At 35.0% G+C, this 21,353-nt stretch overlaps 1 protein-coding gene across 1 annotated transcript in view; it reads right to left on the bottom strand.

Annotated features, from left to right (window-relative positions):
- Positions 1 to 15,936, bottom strand: part of LOC114366545 (phospholipid phosphatase 2) — a 113,928-nt gene extending 97,992 nt beyond the window's left edge. The window contains exon 1 of the mRNA XM_028323455.1: positions 15,612 to 15,936. Within this exon, the coding sequence (XP_028179256.1) occupies positions 15,612 to 15,740 (129 nt within the window). The 5' untranslated portion in view covers positions 15,741 to 15,936. The remainder of the gene's footprint in view (positions 1 to 15,611) is intronic.
- Between the last annotated feature and the right edge of the window lie 5,417 nt (positions 15,937 to 21,353).

Genomic DNA, 21,353 nt, shown 5'->3' with positions numbered 1-21,353 from the left:
GTTCGATCGCTTAAGTATACATATCACATCACCGCAAAAACCATCAGCGAGTTCCTTCTCTGTGGAAAGACTGAGGATTGCTTTTTGCATGCTCTCGCTTGCTCTACTATCACTAAGAACTGATCCTACTCCCTCTACTTCTATTACCGATGTTATTCGTAATTATGATCGGCTTGTTCACTTTTTCTCTACACGTATACTGTAGCTATATACCTGGAGGCAATTTTAAACTGCTTACAGAGAACTAATAATATGGTTAACTCTTGTGCGCTTCCATTAAAGCTTAAGTTGGTGTAAGTATACACTAAGCTTTGGCTATTAAGAGTGCATTTCTGTGGGATTACATACATCGGCTGAATAGCTTACGTCCGTATACACAAACATTACTATGAGGTCTCACAGTGCGCGTGGACGCACAGGGTGACACGCGAACCAATCACAGAGCTTTATTCAACGCTGTGCGTTCGGTTTGCTGCTTCACTTATACAAGCATCGTTTGTGAATACGGGCGATCGGGTTATAGCATCATGCGGTACTAACGAGTTTTATTTCCGCTAGGAGCAAAAATGTTAATGACAAGCACAATTATTATTTTATAAACATATTCATTGACTTTTAGTCTGACTAATACGTATACGAGTACATCGTATTAGTTGTAGATGTAATTTTATCTGTTATCTAGGTAATCTAGTCACTCTGGTAAATGAGGAATGGTTTTAAAGTAATAAAATTATACGCTCTTTAAAATACTTAGTTCGAATTGAGGAATGTTGAATTTAATTCCCGGTCTATTAATTTAGAAAAACATTATTTTTATAAATGCAATTCTAGTTATACAGCAACTAGATTATACTTGCATGATATTACAAAACGACTGATATTTTTATTCATTTATATCAAAACGAGCATTATTTTTGTAAGTAGGTTAAATTTCTTTAAAAATGCAATAATAACTTATACTTACGTAGCTACATATTTTATAATGACAGCATCCATTTAATTAGAAGTAATCGTTCCCAGTGCTTGTAGTTTCTTAAGAGAAAACTATTTTCACATACTATTTCATTTTGAAGTTAAAGAAAAGTGGGTGAGCTGTTAATCATAATTACTTCAGAGTATTAATTGATGTCAATTATAGTGACATTAAGATACGAGTATGTTATATTCGAGAGAAAATACACTGTTGGACAATTAAATAAGATAACTCACGCATGAAAAACAATATTTTCGATAAGTAATTCTTTAAAACTTCATCACGTCGTGTTTTTCAATATTGATTATGAATCGAACGTCTTTTGATCTCACGCAACGTTCCTGCGGCGGTTTTCAGTTTTTTGTTGACATGTTTTTTGTAGGATTCTATTTATTAGTTTCAGCTGGCTTGGGGAGAGCGCTCATTAGCAGATCTTAATCGTCATTACAATTAAAATATGTAATTTGAATTTCAGCTTCAAATCAGCAGCTTCATTACTTCGGTACTAATACTCTATATTAGTACGCTTTGCAACGGAGGGAAGTCAAACCTTAACTTCAAACTTCTCCTAAACTATGTTCTTCTCCCTTCTGATTAATTTCGTTGCGGGTCCAATGACAGTTTAACTTTTCCCCGGGACAAACTTGACCTTCACTGGTTTACTGTGTAACCAGGATCAGCTTGACCGCCAATTAAAAACCCAACCAGTGAAGGTCATGTTTGTACGGGGCAAAAGTTAACCAGTCATTGGAGTGGATTGATGATTTGCTGAAGGTCGCTAGCAGTCAGGGTATTATAAGGCGCGTATTGGGCGCTGCCTATATCCAGCAGTGCGAGTGCAGTTGCAATAAAAAGTTTTGGATCTGGCCATCTTTTTCCAATTTATGATGCGACGTAGGCGACAGCACAATAGATTAGAAAATTTATTTATTTATAATTTAATTCCACAAAGTTGGTACATAAGGCGATTAAGATTATTGAAAAAGAAGACCTTCAGTTTTTTTCTGCAGAAACTACTACAATATAGAGCTAGATACTCGTAGTGTCGTGGTCCCGATTTCACTGCCCATTGTTCGCGTCATGCAATTGTGTGATATAAAAACGTGTAGAACTATAATTATTTAGAATACAATGGGGTTATGTTGGCTACATTACTAAGCTTGACTCATCCGCGGATAAGTCTTAATTTTTTTAACGAAATATGAATCATTTTGGTCCATTTGTTTGTATCCTCTTATGCACATTCTAGGATTCGTCTCAAATGTGTTATTTATAAAACTAGTCTTTATTAATATAATTAGTGAGTTTTTTTGCGGTGCTACTTCTCAGCTCTTGCCAAATGTGTCTCGAAGCGCTGGTAGAGCTGTATAAGGCAAAAAAAAATAGGACACGTGAAGGCTCCATGACTATTAACAATAAACAGGGGAGACCGAGGAGAGTAGTAACAGAGGTGAGTTGTTGCAAAGACCGTTTCCCTGAACCCCGCAACATCGCGAATTCGTTGCCACTTCAACAATTCACAGTTTGCGTGAAATTGTGGTAGGAAGCTTTATTATAAGGGCCACCCACGGCACGACAGCATCGCTACTAACACGTGTTAGTCGCAATTGCAGCGCACTACAGAAGTGATGCCAACGCGCTACTAACGCGCTACAGCACTACTGCATCGCTACAAAAAGTCGTCGAGGGAGAGGGCCCTAAGACACATTTGTTACAACTTTCCTCGGTCTCCCCTATTTATTAGTGTAATTAAGTTAAACAGTAAAGACATTATCTAACTCTGACATTGCAGTTTGATTTCTCATTTAACAACTCTGTCTTTGTAACACAAGTACTTCCTACCGAACTAACGCTCGTATTTACAAACATTACTATGAGACAGTGCGCGTGGACGCACAGGGTGACACACGAACCAATCACAGAGCTCTATTCAACGCTATGCGTTCGATTTGCTCCTTCACTTAAGCAAATATCATTTGTGAATACGGGTAATCCACCCAATTAATTAGGACAAAAGAAATCACCTAAGCCTAGGCGCAGACCATCGATTTTTCATCGGCCGATAGTTTAGTCGGGCAGTTGATCAGTATGGACATTGGACATGTATGGAAGTGCGCACATTACACCGATTTGATTTGGCCGATTCTTCATACAATTCAAAATCGGGCACAACTATCAGCCAACTAAAAATCGGTGGTCTGCGCCTAGTCTAAAACTGCACTACGCATATTCCTGCCCTTCCATCACGGTTGGGTGCCAAAGGTCGCTGCTGAATGGCAGGAAACGTTTCCACTGCTTTGTTGTGCTTATCCGCCATGAATGGTATTTTTATTTGTCAACAGCCTATGTTTACATTTAACCGAATTTTTTAACTGCCATGATGTTCAAATTTAGGCAATCTGTATGCAAACTGAACAGATAAAAGAAGGGATCAGATAAGTCAATCGCTGTTTGAATTGATTTTCTTAAAGATATTGATTTTCTTAAAAATATTGTTTTTTTAATAATATTTTACGGCCGACGGCACATTAGAAAATGCCAGAGTCTGTACACAGGTACGGACTGTGGACAGTGCATGTGTGTTTTTTTAAAGATGGACAGATTGATAAAAAATGAGTTTAAAAATAATTGTAACAAAACGTTTTTAAACGTGATCTTGTTTGTTCCCTATCTAAGAAGATCTGTTATTATTACTGAAGATCGATTAGTTGATATTAATAACAGCACTCTTTCACTGTCTGTCTCTTTCAAACCAACAAACTGTGAAAACACCAATACTTACTGCAATTTTTAACTGTATAAATCTCGGTTTCTTTGAACTTAACGTTACAACTGCTCTAATTATTTATTGTCTTGTTTTTGTTGTAAGTAGTCCAAATAATTATATAAATAAACTGCGAAAGTAATTTCTATGACACGTCATACTATAACATCAATAGAGTCTGAAACATTTCTAGATTTATTTTAGTGTCTGAATGTATAGAAAACGTTTCAAATCGGTCGACTTTGTCTTTTAAAATAAGCAGTTATTTCTTCAACAGTTACTGTCATAAGTTTTGTAATTAACCAAAATAATGGAGCCAATGATCCAGCAAATTCAAATTCAAATAGGTAGTTTATTCAGTACATAGGCCCTTTCTAGGGCACATAAACACGTCCCAAATATAGCTTGCCCTACCACCACTTCGGGTCAACATATGGGCTGGTGCTGAGAAGAAACTACTTTAATAGGCAAGTGTATCCTCGATATTATTTGTAAAACCTTATAAAAATCATTTAATGTTTAGTAATAAGTTAGGATTTATATAAGTTTGAACCCAGAAATCATGAATCGAGGAGTGTAATACTCAATCCACTGTTCCATCGAGACATTAAATGAATATTTTAATCTTATTCTAATCTCATTCAAACAGTTTTCTCAACGTTATCGGCATACCACAAAACTGTATCTAAAATTCCTCCCAAGCTGTTTAATGAAACATCTCTGAAACAAAACACTTCAAAACATTAAATTACCAGTTCAAATCGCAATTTCGCTCCGCGAATACTCGAGAATATTTAAATAACTTAACAAAAACCACAGCATTCCTACCACAACTTGAGTACTAAGTTGGAATTCTTGTATGAAACAACCGCTCAGGAATTTACAGCCCAGTCATTTGATGTATTTCCTTCGAAGCCTTCCTTGGTACACAACGCAAACGATATCACACTTTGTATACTATGACTTTAAAGTTCAATTTTAATTGCACGATTATCACAAAGGTATAAGGGTAATACTGCACATTTTAAGATCGGTCTACTTCGCAGGTATAGAACTATCTTACGGACCTTTTTTATCAATGATACTTGGATATTCTCACGGTACGTTTTTACCACAATAGAATGGGATTTTTTCTACGGCTCTTCTTTGACTGGTTTCCAGATATAACAATACGTTTGGTGGTGTTAAAGTGTTCAACTGCCAATATGTATTGTTTTATCATTAAGTAGGGTGCTACGGTTGTTTCTTGTGTAAAACAAGAGGTATATTTCGGTCTATAATTGAATTTAATCTTTACTTTATCAAGCGTAACAAAAACTCTACTTTTCATCATTTCAATTTCATTCTTAAATACATGATAATTGGGTATTTTGCTTAGTTCGTTAAAAGTAAAATACATTGTAAAGTTTGTCAGATTATAAACTGATTCAGTTAGATATTACAATGTAACTTAATCTAACCCACTTTTAGTTTACAATACAATCTCACGCGTCATATTATGAACTGACGGAGTTCACAACCAAATTACCTACCTATTAGTAACTTAGCAGACTAATTTGCACCAGACTGTATTTTAACATGATCTAATTTGTATAGTTGTCAGCAAATCACCTGCCTCGAACTAACACATATTTTCTCATTTGGGTTTTCATACTTTATCTTCAAAACATAAAGCTGAAATTCCAATGAACCTACCTGACACATTTTATGAACGATTATGTCTTGTAAGAATCAATTTATTTATATTACTATATATTTTACATATCGACGACAAATATTGTTTAAGGCACGTAAAGGTACGTACGAGTATTTATTGCGTTTAAAAGTGACGTAACAACTTGCATTCTAATAACTTATTGTAGTCCTGTGTTGCACCACAAGCAAACAAACGTCAAAAATCTGTCAAACTTATAAATAGTTACGGTTAAAGCTTAGGTTTCCAGTACTCAGCCTTAGTTGCTTTTCCAAAATTTTTAGTTCTTTACTAATAAATAAGTACTATTTAATTTACTGCTACTCTGGATCGAATTTTCTGACTTGCATCGAATGCAATTTAGTGAGGGTTTTCGCGATTGAAAAATCCGCCAGATGGCAATACGTAGACGCGAGGTCCAAATGCTGCATGATTGGTTATGTTTGACATGACAAATGACAGATATGTCAAAATCCACCAATCACGCAGCATTTGGACCTCGCGTCTACGCATTGCCGTCTGGTGGATTTTTCAATCGCGAAAACCCTCATTGCAAGTTTACCTCAATTATGGCGCGAAATCTTCATGATTAAATATGCAAAGCAGCAGATTATACTGAAGATTAAATATACCAATTAGACGAATACTACGAAGTATAAAAAAACGATTTCTTTAGCAGCTAAGATACAAGGTCGACCACTTAATTGATATTTATAGATTCTGAAGCGAACATGAATATTTATGAGGTTTTTATTTTTACCAAGAATTTGGATCATAGTTTTTAAGCAGAATTTTAGCATGAGAAGATCTTATTCTTTTTTGATAAAAAATAAGGTATGACCAATGTAAATGATACGCTGAAAGAAGCAGTGATTCAATCGAAATATATTAAAAACTGACACGAATAAAAGTTATACATACATATTATGTATAAAATCCAGTTTGAATAGCATAGTTATAAAGTATAACTTTTATGGGAATGTTTTATTAAAATGATCTTTTGGAAGTCCTGCTACCATCAAATCTTCTATATAAATAAAAATGAATTGCTTTTCGTTAGTCTGATTAAAACTCGAGAACGGCTGGGCCGATTGAGCTGATTTTGGTTTTAAAATGTTTGTCGTAGTCCAGGGTAGGTCTAAACGGTGAGCAAATAAGGAAAAATTGCGATGGCTTATTTATTGCCCATAAGGTGGAACAGAGTTCGCCGGGTTAGCTAGTTATTAATAAGTATTTCGTTCGTTCGTTCGTTTCAGCCGATGCCGCGCTGCTTGAACGCGCTAATCTCCGGAACTACTGGTCCGATTTGAAACATTCTTTCAGTGTTAGATAGCCCATTTATCGAGGAAGGCTATAGGCTATACAACATCACGCTACGATCAATAGGAGCAGAGCAACAATGAAAAATGTTGCGAAAACGGGTTTTCACGCGTACGAAGTCGCGGGCACAGCTAGCTGTAAAATATACGGCGTCTATTGTGTTATTACAGTTAGGTACTTCATAAATAATTATTTTAATTATTTTTTAAGATAGTTAAGAGATTCTGACGCATTTTATAATGTCCGCGTGTAAATGACTCAAGTTTATAATTATCATCAGTAAAGTCCTTTTATCGGTTCGTGTCGAGTTAATTTGTTATGCAATTATCTAAACCAGTCAAATGGCAGTTAGTACTTCCCCAAATCACGCTGTGGTTAACCAGATTATACAGGGTGGAAAAGTCTACATTTTAATATTATAAAGAGGAAACATTTTTGTTTGTTTGTTTGGAACAAATTCTGAAACTACTAGACCGATTTGAAAAATTGTTTCACCATTGGAATCCTATTTTTTAATGGATATAGGTGGGACGAAGTTCGTGAGATCAGTAAACCGCCTCTGTGGTCTAGTGGTTAGACCACCTGCTTCAGACACAAAGGTCCCGGGTTCGATTCCCAGTGGGGGCAGAATTTTCTGTTCAGTTTGGTTGGTGGTAAGGCTTGTTCCAAGTCCGCCTGGCTAGCTACCACCATCTTGCCTAAGTCTGTCGCCATAACAACGATGTTAACAGCATTGTTGTTTTCCGGCAGTTAGAGGTGAGATAGCCAGTTCCTCCGTGGTTGAGGATTCCGGGTGAAGCTCGCTTCCACCTTCGGCCTGATCATCACTTACCATCAGGTGAGATACAGGCCAAGAGCTTCCTTGTTGTGGATAAAAAAAAAACTTTTGCGTGATATATGCTCTCGGACTCCATAATCATCATTAGGTCATTCAGTCTCTACAAGATCACGATTCTCTCCAATTTACACAATACAAATGGTCGATTTGGCCTTCCTCGCTGGCTAGACCGGTTGGGGAATGGGGTTTTTCAGATTTAGTATAATCATATCCCTTGTTGTGTATCCCTACAAATAATTTTAGTTTATACTAACTTTTGCCCGCGGCTTCACCTGCGTGAAATTTATTTTGTTACAGATCGTCATAAATTATAGCCTATTATGTTATTCTGGGTTATAAACAATAATACTTTAAAGTTTCATCAAAATCCGTTCAGTAGCTTTTGCGTGAAAGAGTAACAAACATCCATCCAGAGATCCAAACTTTCGCAGTTATAATATTAGTAGGATTACATAATATTTGTATACTCGTATGATAGAGCCAGTTTTGCCGGTTCTAGATAAAGTTTCACATAGTTAACTGATAATTTAATACCGCTTTACATTAAATTAAAAATAAATACTGCTTATAACTGCGTAGTGAAATAAACCTTTATAGTTTATTTCCTTTTTTGGTTGTTTATGATGCGGCGAATAATATCAGTAGTATTTCGAATAAAATTTAGTATTCTTTGAAAATCATGTTAATATGCAAGCAAAGAAAACTCATGAAATTCCATGGTCGATATGTTTTCCGCCTTAAATATGCGGGCTGAAAGGTCATTTAACCTACACATTAGCTCTATATCAGTTTGGAAAAACTTGTAGGAAGTAGTATGGATATATGTCAACGAAAATAAACATAATACCTATTGACTTATTTTTTTTGTAATTGGTGATGTTATCGGCAGCTTCGTGACATTAGATTCATCTTCGTGATCGCCTCGTTATTTATTTTTTGGTCACTATTACATCGCTTCGTATAGCGTTCGAGATATTTAATCTGTCCTCAATGTTACTTTGTCTAGGATGTTTTTCAGCCATATTATCCTTCACACTTCCTTTTTCTTAGGGCTATATATATATTCGGCAACTGGTTGCGCCGCCATGGTATCCAGGTGAAATATAGCCCTAAATCCATTCGTCTCATTAAGTACTTTACGATCTCTTTGCCATGCAAAATGTGGTAGAGTCATGTTGTAAATTACGTCATAATGGACAACACGCATAAGTTGTAATATTAAGTTAAATTATGTCTTAATTTAAAGTTTAGATCACACACATTACACTAGTTTTTATTTCACCTCAATCCATCAAGTATTACCGAATATAGAGCCTCGAGAAGTTTACAGACTTTTTAAAATTTTCAAAAATTTCCAATATTCGCGCGTGACGTCACAACATGATTTTGCAGCCCCCGCACGTTAACCCATTTACCACTTTTTGTCTTTTTCCAACTAAAATAAAATTTTACCTAACTGACAACTGTTGTTAGTTGTCATCGTTCAATCACATTTCAAACTAGGCGCTAAAAAAGTAACCATTATTATGCCTATTTATGCACTTAAAAAAATATAATTTTTCTGGAAAAATAACCAAGTTTGTGTCTCTGTGCTCGATAACAAGTAAATAGTCCAGTTATTTGTTAATTTTACTTGGAAAGTTTTCCGGAATTTTTGAAAATTGGTGAATAATAGATTTCGCTATGTTCTTTCCGAATTTTGTGACCTCGTTTATAGACGCGCGCGCGCCCGCCTTATTGAAAAAAATCCGCCTTAAAAAAAGGTTTTTGACAACTACTTTTTTATAATTTTGGGACATAGACAAGCTAAGAAGCTTTGATAAATGTGATAAATTTAATGTACTGTAAGTTAAATAAATAGATTTAGAGTTGTGAAACAGTCAAATTAATGTACCTGCTGAATTGCGAGTTCTTTTTTCTTTGATCATGGCAGGATACGCTGCCGGGTGTCCTAAATATGCTGAAGTATAAAAAAATTCGCGTTGCTGAAGTATACTTTTTTTTTGTCTTGTATGTTTCTACATTACATAATTGTATCCTACTAATATTATAAATGCGAAAGTTTGAATGTCTGGATGTCTGGAAGTTTAAAATAAAGTAAAGTAATGTTTATTTCTCACCAACATAACAGATAATATTATTATGATAACAAACAATCAGGAAAAACAAAAAGTAAGAATGTTGGTGGGTTGATACCTGAACTAAGAAGATTCCTGTGTCTCAGGTTTGTTACTCTTTCACGCAAAAAGTACTCAACGGATTTTGTTGAAACTGTACAATATTATTGTTTGTAACCCTGATTAACAATAGGCTATAATTTATGCCGATCTGTGACACTAAATTTCACGCGGGTGAAGCCGCAGGCAAAAGCTAGTCGTGAAATAAATAGGAAAGTTTAAAGATCTGAAACGTGGTCGCTTACCATGGGCCTNTGACAAATAAAAATATATGTGTCCAATATTTTTTGATATTAAACATTACGGACTAAAAAAATTTTTTTAGGCAACTAGCCTATTGTAAAATAAGGCATAATTCAAAGTCAATCTTTGATTTTAAAGCGCGTCGTTGGGTTGACAGTAAGTTGGAGTGAAATTTGATAATTTAGTTTATTACCTAACTGCGTCAGAAGGAGGGTTTTTTTAAAATATTATTCTTATAATAGCTGCTTTATCGGGGGTTTCAGGTGTAACTCACAAATTGGTGCAGAGGAATGGTGAAAATGATATGACCATGTAAATAAAATTGAAAAAGATTTCATCAAGCAAGATAGAATAATTAAAATGCTGGAAGAGCAATTTATAATAAATACTTCTTTATAATAAATAAATAAATAATAAATCTAATTGTCTCTCTTTCACGCAAGAGCTACTGATCGGATTTTGATGAGACTATGCAGTGTTGTTGTTTATAGCCCAGAATGACATATTTGCTATGGTCTGTGGCGATCTGTGACAAACTAAATTTCGCACGGGTGAAGCTGCGGGCAAAAGCTGCATAGTAGTTTATACATCCAAATACATATGCTTAATAAATGATGTTATGATCCGTAATAAGTTTAATCTCACATGAGCGAAGCCGCGGGTNATTTCATATGTACACTTTAACGTGACTCACACTGTATAAACCTTCCACTTAAGAATCACTCTATCTATTAAAAAAAAAAGGTGATTCTATAACCAAGTGTTTTAATTTTGTAATGACGTCAATTTTGGGAGAAGGGGGGGGGGGGTCATTAAGAAATGACGATAGGATGATTGTAGGGGGGGGGGGGTCTAAAATCTGAAAAAATCGATGACGTAATTTATGGACGGCCCCTACGCGCCAAAGCAGATTTTCGTTGTGCTAAAAAAATTCGTTTATCTTTTCATTAAATGATAGGTATAGGTGTACCAGAATCTCACGGCAAACAAAAACATTGGATAAGTGTGTCTTTCATATGGCAAATGTCTATGGCTTTACTGTCACCTATCAAAGTAAATCAAGTGAACTGTCAGTCGCTGCAGAAATATTGTAATCTCTTCATGCCTATTTGTTATTTTTGTGAAAAAGTCGAAAAAGCTCAAGAAAGCAAGTCATATTGTTTTCAATGTGTATGGGGATGTTGCCTGGGTCAAAAAGCAAGAGTTTTAATTAGTCCGTCAGTTAACTTATCAAAAAATACTCTACACGTATTTTTCACTTTTTCAAACTAATGAAAATTTAAAGAGATAAAGCGCCCCAAAGTTCATAAGAAGAGGCCCGTGACGTCAACGCTTGCTTAAAAATGCCGCACGTTGTGACGTCGTGTGCAACTTCAACGCACCATAACTATGTAATTATTTGTTAGATTGACAAATAAAAATATATGTGTCCAATATTTTTTGATATTAAACATTACGGACTAAAAAAATTTTTTTAGGCAACTAGCCTATTGTAAAATAAGGCATAATTCAAAGTCAATCTTTGATTTTAAAGCGCGTCGTTGGGTTGACAGTAAGTTGGAGTGAAATTTGATAATTTAGTTTATTACCTAACTGCGTCAGAAGGAGGGTTTTTTTAAAATATTATTCTTATAATAGCTGCTTTATCGGGGGTTTCAGGTGTAACTCACAAATTGGTGCAGAGGAATGGTGAAAATGATATGACCATGTAAATAAAATTGAAAAAGATTTCATCAAGCAAGATAGAATAATTAAAATGCTGGAAGAGCAATTTATAATAAATACTTCTTTATAATAAATAAATAAATAATAAATCTAATTGTCTCTCTTTCACGCAAGAGCTACTGATCGGATTTTGATGAGACTATGCAGTGTTGTTGTTTATAGCCCAGAATGACATATTTGCTATGGTCTGTGGCGATCTGTGACAAACTAAATTTCGCACGGGTGAAGCTGCGGGCAAAAGCTGCATAGTAGTTTATACATCCAAATACATATGCTTAATAAATGATGTTATGATCCGTAATAAGTTTAATCTCACATGAGCGAAGCCGCGGGTAAAATCTAGTTATTATTAAATTGACCTACATCTTTTTTGGGTTGTCTGTGGGGTGAGTGATTATTTAATTTTGTTCGGGTATCTGATATCTATTTGTCTGTCAAACTATAAACCTTAGTTTAAGATTATATTATCTGTGGTTTAAGTAATTTAAATTAATTACATTTTAAGTTAATTAACTTTAATTTAGTCGTCAAATGTGGCTCAACTTTATAGGGTGTCAAAATGTATTCTCATAATAATATTATGTAAGTAAGTTATTTGTAATGTTCTAGTTTTCATCTTTTGGAGTTTGCGTCTCGGTAATCCGAACGGTAGATTTACTTTAAGGATATTCCAGGGAAACCTATAATTAGCCATACTTATAGTTAAGTTACTTTAAGATTTATTCATTGTAACGCCGTTGGTTCCTAAATAAAATAAAATAAAAAATAAAATCTTTGGACAATTTCACACAGCGCCAGCTAGCCCCAAAGTAAGCAACTCAATGCTTGTGTTATGGGTGCTAGCTTAATGGATATACTACTTATATACTTTTTTTTTTAATTAAATACATACATATTATACATATTTACACCCAGACCCGTCACAGAAATTAAAATTCATCATTTCAATTTCTGCCCGGCCGGGAATCGAACCCGGGACCTCTCGGCATAGTAGTCCGTTCTGAACCACTACACCAAACGGCCGACAATCTTTATCTTGATCATCTATTGAAGAAAAGTGGAATCCTTGGAATCGTTTTCTAGTTCTGAATGAAATGATTAGTTATAAGTATGATACATAATAAAATTAGTTACATAAAGTAATATACGATTTACTTATTTTTCAAGACATTTTCCTATTATTATTACTGACGGGATTGCTAGAATGTACCTTAGTTTTGAGTTTCCAATATTTCGGCACTGTTGCAAGCGCCATGGTCACGGAGTAACTGAAGAAATTAAAACCAGACATCGTTCAGATGTGCGTTCAAAAGACCTGAGATTTAAAAAAAATCCCAGGCCACGTTTTGTTTAAACAGTAAGCGAAAAAAAAGTGACTTGAAAATAGATTACAAAATGATAATTATGGTAAATGATAAGTCTTTATCAATGAAGAAGCAGAAGTTCAATTTCATGTGTCCTCCATCTAGGCTAGTTTCCATCGTCAGTCAAAGTTTGGATGCGGTCTCAAATTTGGGCTTAATTGAGGTATTTTTTGGGTGAGAGGCATAAGAACTAATGCCGTTTTATATCAAAAATTCATATTTAGAGGTACTCAACCAGGTACAAAGTATTTCCTTGTATGTTAGTCTGCCACTCTTTAGTAAGTCCCGAAATCCCCGCTTCGGCTCCCCTACTAACCATTCTAACCACTGTACACAGATAATATCTTACATGCAGCTTTTCATGTTACTACGTCACATTTTCAAAATCCGCGCGGAAAATCGCTCCTAGCGGAAGAGCGCACTTTGAGCTTGAATATTTCAGTCATTTTTAAAGATATCAAAAAAGTAAAAATACAGTATTCATTCAAATTTTTTGTAGTTTTTTTTGGCATCTTCAACAAAAATTGTGCGCCATGTCCATTAGCAGCCTTAATGGTGTTAACGGTACAATCCTAATCTAACCATATCTGTTTGTTTACTCAGCTAACAATTAGCAAGGACGAATGCCTAACGGTTCTTTGGTCTACTTGTCTGGAGTTTAAATTGCACGAGCCTGAAGTAAAAAGAAAGTGACCTTTTAGAGCAAGTGACCCCGTTATTCAAAGAAACTAAAGCTTTCTGTTTTCGTTTTGATTTAACACTATTTGTCTATTTTCTTCACATTGAAATTAACATTTGACAAATTAAAAGAATTTCTTATTCCTATCCCTAAGAGTTCATTATTCCTATCCCTACTAGTAATTTATTATAATTCAAAATCTTTCACGCCTACACCACTGAATTGATTTTCATGAAATTTGGCAGGTACGAGTATGTCCCAGGAAAGGACATAGGATAGTTTTTATATCTCGATTTTTGAAACAGGGACGCGCGCGATAAAGTTTTTCTGTGACTGACAAAATTTCACGCGGGCTAATCGCGGGCAAAAGCTAGTTTATTATTTTCCACAAGAACTTTTATTTTATTACCATTATATGAATTAGGGAGTAAATAACAACCTTAATTATATTATTCAATTATTTAACAAACCGTGAGATAAATCCCTCGACACGGCAACGTCAGATTTTTTATTTTATTTTAATGATCACCGGTTTCCTCCATTCATTCTTAGTTCTTTGAATAAAACCTGTGATAAAACTTAATAAAAAATGACCTTCTAGTAATGTTCTATATCCGGTAGGTAAATAGGTAGGTAGGTACTAGGTCAATCATAAAAGCCAAATATTTCTTCATAATATGATTATCAGAAAACTTTTTAAATTTACTTAAGTACAACCCGATAGAGTTAACTGCGCACCTCGTTGGAATGCAACTCTTCCTCGAACTCACCCGCAAACCTCCCCGCGTTCGCCCTGTCCGTACCAGAGCATCGATGTGACGTCACGGCTTCCAGGTGCGCAGTTAACTTGTCATGTTGTATGTGAGATGTCCATTAGGGTGTATGCGTATTACTACACGAATGTATGATTGTTTGTATACTCAAATACAAGATAAGAGATGTCTTATCGTAAACGATGCTTGTCTTTTTACACAGATTTGAAGAGGCCTTTTTTGATAAGGCTTTTTATTTATTTAAACATAGACATGAAATAATAGAGATTAAAATAAGTACTCATTAGCGGTTTTCAATTTTAAAGATTCAGAAAATTCAATTAATTATTATTTTGCCTAATACTTATGGTAAAAGCATTCATACTTGTGCTGATACTACAATGTTTGAAATATTGTTTACTTTCATAGGTTTTGTAAGTCAGCTAAAACTTTATTACTTTGTAAATTTTGTAGTAGTTATTTATTATTCTTTTATGACAATTAAGTACCTACCAAGTTTCCTCTCAGTACAATATTGTAGGAATTAAGCATTGTTATGGGAGTTTTATAAAAAAAGCTTTAAGATATTTCAGAGAACCATAAAAACTGAATATTTAAGTAGGACTTAATTCGAGATAACGTGAGTCATTCAAAGATAAACGAATCTTGTTTACTATGATATCCCCGAAACGCGAGTTGCATAAAATATGAAATTTCCTTACTTATTTATACAAAAACAATGTATTGGATCATAAAATATAAACTTTACATGTTACATGCTACTTAGTTGTTTTACGAAGTATAACTTACACTTAGCGTGTAATACCGCTACTACAATTGAAACATAATAATTATGACTATTTCTATTCTAATTATTCATTGTACATAAAGTTACATCCGTATTTATACATTATACTTTAATGTCTATAATTTATTGGTGACTGTGTCTAATGGACCTTGAAATAGACAGTACGATATTTAATTTCGACCTTATGCTCTTGAGCATAAGAAACGCCACGTCTATTTATTAAACAGCTGTTTGCATTATAAATACCGATGTAAGACCAAATAAAGCATACTTACAGCTATGTCCAGGGTAGAAGTGGAAGACATGTCTATAGTAAATACCCCAGCACCACTAGGCGAGGGTACCACCTTGGTACCACGTTTCGGCATCTTGAAACAACTGACGACTTTGTAAGTGCGTACCATTATCACTGGCTATCACTTCACTGTAAAACTTCACAAGATCACTAAACAAACAAATGACAACACGATTTTGATTCAAAAAACAAATGCCACGACACTTTTTCATTCAAAAATGGAACGGCGACAGTGTTTTGTTTCGCGGCGCGAGGCGGCGTGCGCCTGGGCAACTTGAGCGCTGGCGAATGACAGGTTTAGGTCATTACGCTCGCGAACGTTACGGGTGGTTGGTTTGCCGTGAGTCAGCCAGGTAGAGCCATCTACAGATGTTGAGATAGGTAGTCGTGACGACACGGTGTGACGTCATGAAATTATCTTTTTCTTGTTTGCATCCGCCATTTTTTTGTTTAACAGCCAGTTAGATGCAAAAGTAGTTTTTATTTTGACTCCACTGTGCCTAAACGTCTACACCCTCTAAATTGAGCTTGTGAGTATAAATTAGATTTTAAGAATATCATTAAAATTACTAATTAATTATACGCAATAAGCGTTAATTTCGCACCAATTAATTCTTAATTATTGTTTCTACCAATAAATATTTAAAAGGTCATTAGTATTGAGCATAATGGAGTACCAATCACACAAGTTGGTAATTAAAACATTAAAAAAAATAAAAAGTGATCCAAAACAATCAAATGCAATAATCTAGTGTAGTTTCAAGTGTAATTAAAATACCACGCGACTGAGAATGTAAGATGTAATTCCTTTATTTTGTTCTTACATCTTAATATTATTCGTCGATGTGATTGATTTATATTACATTTATTATANACATATTATAGAAAGAAAACACCCAGGCCAATACAAACAAATATGTTTCTGCAATTTTAGTATGATATTTTAATTTATTAATAAACAAAGAGACTGAACAAAATTGATGCGTACCTATACTGATTAATGTTATTAACCACATGCAAAGCTTCGTGAATTGCAACAACTATAATTAAATTTATTATCCAAGCTCTAAATAATCGCTACTAAGAGTAACTTATCATAAAAAAAAAATCCAATCGCTCAAGCTCCCAAGGGCCTACCGATAGGTCGGGTGACGTAATCTTGAAATTCTTTAAGCCGGTGCAGAACTTCCAGAAGGTCGGGCGACGCCACGGCCTCTGATTCTAGAACATATTCCCAAAAAGTCTGAAAGGTGTTTTAATTTGTATCACTTGGATATGATTTCTATTAGAAAGTGTTGTGAGTGTGACGCTTGAAGGGAAGGAAGTCAACCTAACCTAACCAACTGCGTATTTCTATACTGTGTAGCTGGAAATTGTGGCGGGAGCTCTTTGACGCGCTGTTTTCGGCGAAGAATTGCGCGCGCAGATTTTGACAGCGCAAAATACCTATAGTTCCAAAATACTGAACTGTCCTATCGATGACATTGACAGCGGGGCGCCACCGTCAATACCGAATCGCTGGTTCCGATTTTTGCCATGTTGGAAACCATAAAGTTGAACGATGGTAGCGCCCCCCTGTCATTGAGTTTGGCGGGACAGTTCAGCGTGGGTCATCTATACTTTAGAAGAAATACCAAGCCTTAATGCATTCATATTTAATTTAATTTTCCAAGATCACACAAAAAAGTTCCAACAAAAATATGGACTCCAAAAACGAAGTTTGGAGTTTCAATAAAAAAATTGTGACGAGTAAATGAATTATAAATTTTCTTAGCTGTGTGTTACTTCTTATCGAATTTCAAGACTGAAAAGAACTCGCAGTATTATTCCGTTGGTTTGGGTTTTCTGTAAGATTTATTGTAAAGACTTAGAAGCNTGCTTAGTAATTCGGTATTTTTTGTTTTTTCTTTATTTAGATTAGTCAGATTCCTTATAGTTTCCCATAATAATTTATTATTGTTTTTTGCTTTATTTAGTAGTTCTCTCTCATAATGGTATTTAATTTTTTTAATAAGATTATTGCAATAATTACGGTAGCGTCTGTATGTTATTTTGAGAATTTCATTATGCGGGTCATGAATTTGAGATACGGCGTTATTTTCTGGGGGAATTCTACTGACAGAGAAATTATTTTTAAAATGCAGAAACGTTGTAAACGAGCAATGTTTGGAATGAAAGCGGCTGACAGTTGTAAGCCAGTTTTCAAAAAACATAAAATTTTAACATTTCCGTCAATATATATTTTAGAAATACCTAGTACTGTTTGTTAAGGCCAATCCGTCACTTTTTATTCGTTTAGAGGATGTTGTCAGTCGCAACCGACGCGACTACTCAAGACTACGGATGCCCCCCTCAAATTCGGCTCTTATGAGTAAAAGTATATTATGTATGGCACCTAGAATTTACAATAACATCCCCTTAACAATAAAAAAATTAAAATTGTATGAATTTAAAATGAAGGTTAAAAATTTATTAATTGAAAAATGTTATTATAATCTGACGGACTTCCTAAGTGACAAATTTTGATTTACCTACTTCTTAATATTATTATTTTTTCCATTTAATCTGATTATGCAACATTGACTTTAACTTTAATTTGATTTGATTATGCAGTATTATTGTAATTTATATTTTATTTTTAATTTAATTTGTACACCGCAAAGGTACGACATGTTGATACCATTTTAAATGCTGACTTAACACCTTATGTACACATGTTTGAACAAATAAAATTTATCTTTATCTTTATCTATATTTTAACATTAATTAAATAAAAATGTCATTTGCTTAAACAAACAATATTAATTGACACTTAATTATAAAATACGTAAGAATAGAGTCAAGCATTATTATTACTAATCATTTGAATGAAACCAATCACTAACATACATAAAAACTGTTTTCATTGATTATACATTTAATAATACATTAATATTAATAGTATTTTTATATTCTTGAAAATTTTCAAGTAGATTCGATCATTATGGTAAGATTTTGGTGCCTTTACTCTGTTAAATAGTTTTAGTTCAGGTGAGATGCAGGCCAAGAGCTTCCTCGATGTGGATAAAAAAGTTGTTATCTAATTATTGTATCTAAATCATGTACCTAGTTGTAGTAAGTACCTATATCTAGGGTGTGCACCAACTAAATATATTATTTCTTTAAAAAATAATACCTTTTCAAAGTAGAGACTAGAGACGCTCATTAAAGAGAGTCAAAATTAATAAATTCACAATTACCCAACACAAAACCTTCAAGCCGATATTATTCAGTATAAATCGATTCCTTAGTGAGTTCTACAGGGTGTTAGGTAAATGGGTATATGAGCCTAAAATAAATTTTATAAAATCTGATTTGTATGAAAAATAAAATAATTAAAATGAAGATATCAATTTTCTGACTTCACCATACCATTTATATGACCATGTAAAAATGGGCTAGTGTCGGCTCATATACCCATTTACCTAACACCCTGTATAATACGATAGCGTGCCACAAATGATAATTCAATAAAAAATGCGTAGGTAGAGTTCTTAAATGTCAATATCAGGCAGGGTTCCGTAGCTGCATATAGACTAGTTATTTTATCTTCCAAATTCTTTATACACGCAGCAGCTTCTTTAGATAAGCGAGAGTTTTAATTCTAAAATAACTTCGCTTCAGTTTTTTTGTCAAGTTACCACTGCTTTCTTTTTTCCTTAGCCGAAATCAGCTGGACAAAGGCCTCTCCACAAGAAATTCATAGCGACCGATCCTATGCTGCCTGATTCCAGGCGCTTCCCGCAACCTTCCACAAGTAAACTGAGATATTATTATAGGTATGGATGGATAGGGCTCTGTTTAAAAAATGATGGATATAGGCCTACTGTATAACCATGATCAGCAACTTACCTGCCTATGAGACCCAACCTGAAGTAGTCATGGGAAATAGAGTATAACTGCTATGAAAACTGCAAAAGAAAAGAAAAATAAAGAAAAAAGTCGAAGTAGATAATACATATAGAATCTATATTATAGATTATAATGCCTACCTACTATTTCCCAAAATATTGCTTTTCGCCTGAGTTGCACCACCTTATTTTAACCGTAACAATAATATTAACCGGTATGGAGTATGATGGATGAAACATTATGGAGTATGGAGTTTGACAGTTTTTTGACGTTTGTTAAAGTTAATGTAAGATGGTGCATCTCAGCCTAAGCTTTTAGCAGACGGGGAGAGTCAGAACCAAAGAAGAAGTTGAACTCAGTATGGTTTTTGGATTACCCAACGGAACCCTAAAGAGTCCGATCGAGTCTGCACATTGGATTTGCATTTCAAATGCGTATGCCATTATGCTTATAGTGAAAGTTCCAATGACTTGCAAAGGATTAAAACACGGTTTAGCGATTGCAAACTAACACCATTAGGGTATTAATACATCTATAAGTTCACTCCATTATCACTACGTAACATGAGTAACGAACTAAAGTCGCTGACATAGCCCGACTGATTAGCAAGCTGAAGTGGCAATGGGCAGGGCACATAGTGCGCAGAACTGACGGCCGATGGGGCAGCAAGGTTCTGGAATGGAGGCCGCGTACCGGAAGGCGCAGCGTGGGACGTCCACCTACAAGGTGGACCGACGACATCGTAAAGGTAGCAGGGAAGCGCTGGACGCAGGCCGCTACCAATCGATCAACGTGGAAAGTATTAGGGGAGGCCTATGTTCAGCAGTGGACGTCCTATGGCTGACATGATGATGATGAACATGAGTATTACTTGAATTAGACTTCCTTGTTACTGTCTGTTATGTTCAAGCTATAGTCGTGCTTAGATCAGTCAGTGCCTGAGATATGGGAGCGGCACGGGAGGGCACACATTGACATAATAGGGATGTTTCCTGGGTCAAAACGCAAGAGTTTTAATTAGTCCGTCAGTTAACTTATCAAAAAATACTCTACACGTATTTTTCACTGTTTCAAACTAATGAAAATTTAAAGAGATAAAGCGCGCCAAAGTTTATAAGAAGAAGCCCGTGACGTCAATGCGTGCATAAAAGTGCCGCACGTTGTGACGTCGTGCGGAACTTCAACGCACCATAACTATGACGTAATCATTTGTTAGATTGACAAATAAAAATATATGTGTCCAATATTTTTTGATATTAAACATTACGGACTAAGAAAACTTTTTTAGGAAACTAGCCTATTAAGGCTGAGTTGCACCACCTATTTTTTTTTTGTCAGGAAATGCATGAAATTGCATACCCTCTGGCCCGGGGAAACAAATGGGTTATGTGAGGCTCTCCCTACCAGATGGGCAGGGCCTACTCACTAAAACCTGACGATGTTCTCCCGAAGTCTTTGGGACGGAGCTGCGAGTTATTGTCCGAGCTAGACGGCCTAGACATTCTTTCGCGGCTCCGCCCTAGACTGTGGCTGACGTTTGACGCTCTAAAAACACCCTCCTGTGCCGTTCCGATACCTCAGGCACTAACTGAGTCAATAGCTAGAACTATAAGTGGTAAATTTTCTTTAAAAAACATGCATTTTTTCATGATTTTTATCGCCTAAACGTGAAAAAATATTTAGTTCATGATATGGCTAAAAACCTGTTGTTTGGCGACTACCTACTACGTACTTAGGTTTCTTGAATGTTATCATATCACGTTTTAAGAAATCTTTAAAGGCTTTTGAGAAACCACTAGTATTCATTAAAAGACAAAACATTTATTATAAG

The sequence above is a fragment of the Ostrinia furnacalis genome, unplaced genomic scaffold, assembly GCF_004193835.3.
Source record: "Ostrinia furnacalis isolate ACB-3 unplaced genomic scaffold, ASM419383v2 OfSCF0638, whole genome shotgun sequence".
Lineage (NCBI taxonomy): Eukaryota > Metazoa > Arthropoda > Insecta > Lepidoptera > Crambidae > Ostrinia > Ostrinia furnacalis.
The sequence above is the reverse complement of the archived record's forward strand: the minus strand, read 5'-3'. Positions and strand labels throughout refer to the sequence as shown.